This window comes from Propithecus coquereli, unplaced genomic scaffold (assembly GCF_000956105.1).
Source record: "Propithecus coquereli isolate 6110/MARCELLA unplaced genomic scaffold, Pcoq_1.0 Scaffold86, whole genome shotgun sequence".
Taxonomy (NCBI): domain Eukaryota; kingdom Metazoa; phylum Chordata; class Mammalia; order Primates; family Indriidae; genus Propithecus; species Propithecus coquereli.
In genome coordinates, this window is record NW_012154840.1 from 544643 (window position 1) to 548834 (window position 4192).

Sequence of the window (4192 nt, forward strand, 5' to 3'; positions counted from 1 at the left end):
CAAAAGCACCAAGTTTCAATACAAATAGCACTGGCAAATTTTCCGTTTTTCCTTAAGCCTTCCCTACATATTTTTTTCAAACATTATTAAAATCCAACTTTGTTTAAGAATTTCCTTGTATGTGCCCTCACACCTAATCTTGAGATATATATAGACATAGATATCTAAATCTACATCTAATTACAATAATTTCCCCTAGACTATTCTGATTGTCAGTGTAAAAGCATTTTTTGGAGAAAAAAATGCCCCTCTCTTATATATCTTCTAGTGGTCCTTTCAGTAGCTTAGAGAAACAATCCATTCCCCATTCTACTTTTGTGGTAGATAAAGCTAAGTGACAGTGAGTTAATCAATTTGGGGTGCAGTGGCAATGAGAGAGGTAAGTACATACAAACTTGAATGTGGAAATTATTAAATATGTCAAAACAGTAAGAAAACCTGATCATAAAATCTAGTTATTATAGTTGTCTCCTACAAGAATTCAGATGTAACATGGGTCAAATCATTTCTAAAAAGGTATAACAACCACACTCCAAAGAAGACCTGACATGACACGATAATCTAGAGAAGACTGTTGTTACTGCAGTCTCTTAAGTCAGTCCAACCAACCTACAGTTGGTTCCTACTGTACACGTGATACAAGTTCCCTATTTGTCTGGTTTGATATTTGTAAGTTAGGAGTGCTGAATTCAGAACTGTTTCCATGGGAAACATTATGGATATTACATCGTGCTAAAGAATTCAGGAGAGCTTCTCGAGCTTTCGACACCTCTATGTTCTGCTCTTGAGAGATTTGAAGGCTAATCTGATTTACATTGTTCATTAGCAAATTGGAAGCCATAAGATTGGTTATGGAGAGACACTTGGTGAGATTTTCTTCCAAAAGTTGTTTGTAGAGTTCATCCACCTTTTTTTCCATGTAACTATTAAGCATGGAATTAGAGAGGGGCTGTTTTTGAAACAACATACTTTTTTCTTGGATTTCATCTGCACTCAATAACTTTGAGGCAGGTAGTTTCTCTAGAGGCTCAATGGTAGGAGAATGACTCAATAACATATCCACTGAAAGTAAAAGAGGACCATTAGATACATCATCGTGTGTGTGTTCCACAAAGCAGCCGGAATCATACATGTTTCCCACGTGGTCGCCTCCGATCTGTAGGTCAGGATAATTATGGCAAATACTTGTGCATGACCAGGATCGATATAAATCCAGTTGTCTTTCATCTTGTTGTTCTCTCTTTGGAATGGGCAATGCAATGGACACATTTCCTGGAAGAGGTATACCTTTGCATTTTGCTACAGTTATCTCATCCACAGATTTTATTTGATTTGTATTATTACTTTGTTCTGTTAAATTTTCTTTCATATCTTTTTCTTGATTTTCCATCTTAGCGGGGAAAAGTGAATTTTCTTCTATATCTAAAAGCTTCTTTTTCCAAGTTTCCTTTTCATCATTTGAGGTCTTCTTACATGTGAATGGTTTGCAAAGTTTTGTATATTTCTGTTCTTTGTATAGGAGATCAATTAGGAAGGCTTCTCCAAGCATTTTACTAGCCAAGTTTTCTAAAAAGAAGACTTTAGTGTATTCCTGTAATATAAAAGAACTCATTAACGCAATGTACATTGATGTGTCAAATGAGGATTTATCTCCTACCTGAAACAAAAGTGATTTAGGGAGGCAGTGTTGCTCAAAGGATAGAAAACAGGACCAAGAATGAGGAGACTTGGGTTCCAGTTCTGCCACTAACTTTTAACGTCAGGTAATTGATTTAACTGTTTTTGTGTCTCAATTTTCTCATAAATTAAGAGAAATTAATTAATCTTCAAAGGTTATTGTCAGGGTAATATTATACGGTGCACATGTATTTTTAAAAGTGTAAACTTATATAAATGTATAATTGTTATATTCAACTATCTTTAAGGATTTATTTAGAAATGATAAATTCTCTATCATCAAAAAGTCTACTTAAAATGAAGGCTGCGGTCAAGGAATTGGTTTTCACTGAACTTTTAATTAATGTCATTAGAGTTGCACATTTAAAAATTGAGTATACCTTAGAATGTATACAAGATGTGGTAATTAATATATAGCTTTGGCTCATGCAAATTCTTTATTGAAATCAAAATATAGCCAGTTTACCTTTTCAATAATGTAGATGCATAGTTATTATTTTTGTGGTAAGAGCTATGTGAGGCAATGCACTTGTTAATTAGCTAGATTTAACCATTCCACATGTATATACACTTCAAAATATCATGTCATACATGATAAAAACATACGATGTTATCTGTCATTTTAAAAAATAAATTTAAAAAGTAATGATAATGTAAATGCAAATAGGTTTGTCAAATTCACTGTCATTCTTCTTTCTTTTTCTTTTGCTTCTCTTTGTTTTGTTTTTTTTTTGTTTGTTTGTTTTTTCTGTTCTTCTGGACTCAAATCTTACTTCCCTAAGCACTTATTTCAGTCTTTTACATGGTTCTTTAGCACAATTTTTAGACTTCCAATTTTCTCTGTAGACTCCACAAAAGTGTGAAAGGATAAAGCAAACTTGATTCAACATGCAATTTTCCTCTTATAGGTTTATAATATTTGCTATAAATATATCCAGAAAAATCTGCTTATATTCATACTTAAAGGCTTTTTGGAAGAAAATAAAACAATATGAACCAAAATATGTAAGAATTTAGGCTTACCTTTTCCAAATGTCAGGATATCTAAAGATTCTGTTCCTGAGATTCCAACAGTCCAAACACAGAAAAAGTCCCTTTTGGCTCCTTTGTTTCTCAGCTTTTGCTTACTCCTCAGAAAGACAGCTTTAACCACACAGAATGGTTCTGCTTTCCACTCATACTCTAGGACTTAACCAAACTAATAGGAAAATGGAGTGGGCTGATCGCATGTGCGGTATGGTAATGATCCAAAAGAGGATCTTGAAAGTTTGTATTCAAGTTTCGAGTGACAAATAAAGTTAGGAAATGTTAACAGCAATAGCTTTCTTCATGCGAGTAAAGATACAGTTTATTTTAATTTTTTAAGTACAAGAAAACAGTATGGTAACTAGTATGTTTTGTGACAATGAATAATTAGCAGTAAGCTAAATGATCATCAATAAAAGAATGGATAAATTATGGTATGTCTAAAACATGAAATACTAAACTGAGCATTTTTAATGATATAATGATAATTAGCATCTGTTGAGTAACTACTACATGACAGTCATTCTAAATGTTCTATATATACTATTTATTTTAAAGCTAAAGCTATGATCCCAACTTCACAGAGGAAACAGAGACAGAAAGCTTATATATTTGCTGAAAGTAACAAAGCTAGTAAATAATGGAACTAAGATTTGTACCAGACAATTAGATTGAGAAGCAGAGCCCATGCTCTTAATCACTACACTATATTTTCTTTATGAATATACAAGTGGCAGAACAATATATTCATTATGATTCCATCACAAATCATGTGCACTAACTATATTGCAGACACTAATATAAATATTTCACACGTACTAACTTAATCCTCATGACATTTCTATGAAACAGACATTATCCCCCTTTTACCTATGAGGAAGGGCAGGCACATCACATAGGAGTTAGATAACATGCCCAATATCACATAGTTGTAAGTGGTAGAGTCTAGGTTTTAACTCAGACAGCCTGGCTTCAAAGCCAGTGTGCTTAACTTCCTTGCTAAACTGACTTTTTCTCCCTTTTAATTGCCTTAATATATGTAACCATGTTGGTAGAAAAGGATACAAATCAAAATGTTAATAGTTTCCTCTGCAAGGGGAGGGGATAGAGTGGTAGGAAATAGGCGAAGGAATATTTTTACTATTTAGTATAATCCCTATACTTCTATATGGTTTGAATTATTGTGCAAATGAGGATGTGTTCATATATCATTTGAATGATCAGAAAACTAATTTACACACATAAAAAAAGAAGAAAAAATTTTATTACTTTCTTTATAATGTATTTTCCCAACCACAAATCTCTTATCCATTTTTTACAATAATCTTAAACTCAGAATAAAACTGCCAAAGCAGACTGGGAAGCATAAGCAAAATTTCTACATAGTTGATATTTTTTTGGCTACAATCATCAATACAGTTTTTGGTTTACAGTGTTTTACCACTTCAAATAATTATCACAAACATTTTATAGAGTAAGTTAATTCCAA

General features: G+C 32.6%; 1 protein-coding gene across 1 annotated transcript; it reads right to left on the minus strand.

The window, feature by feature from the left end:
* Positions 1-622: 622 nt before the first annotated feature.
* LOC105826143 (uncharacterized protein CXorf21 homolog) lies at positions 623-1549 on the minus strand. Its single transcript, XM_012664070.1, has one exon. The coding sequence runs from the start codon at positions 1547-1549 to the stop codon at positions 623-625; it is 927 nt and encodes a 308-aa protein (XP_012519524.1).
* Between the last annotated feature and the right edge of the window lie 2643 nt (positions 1550-4192).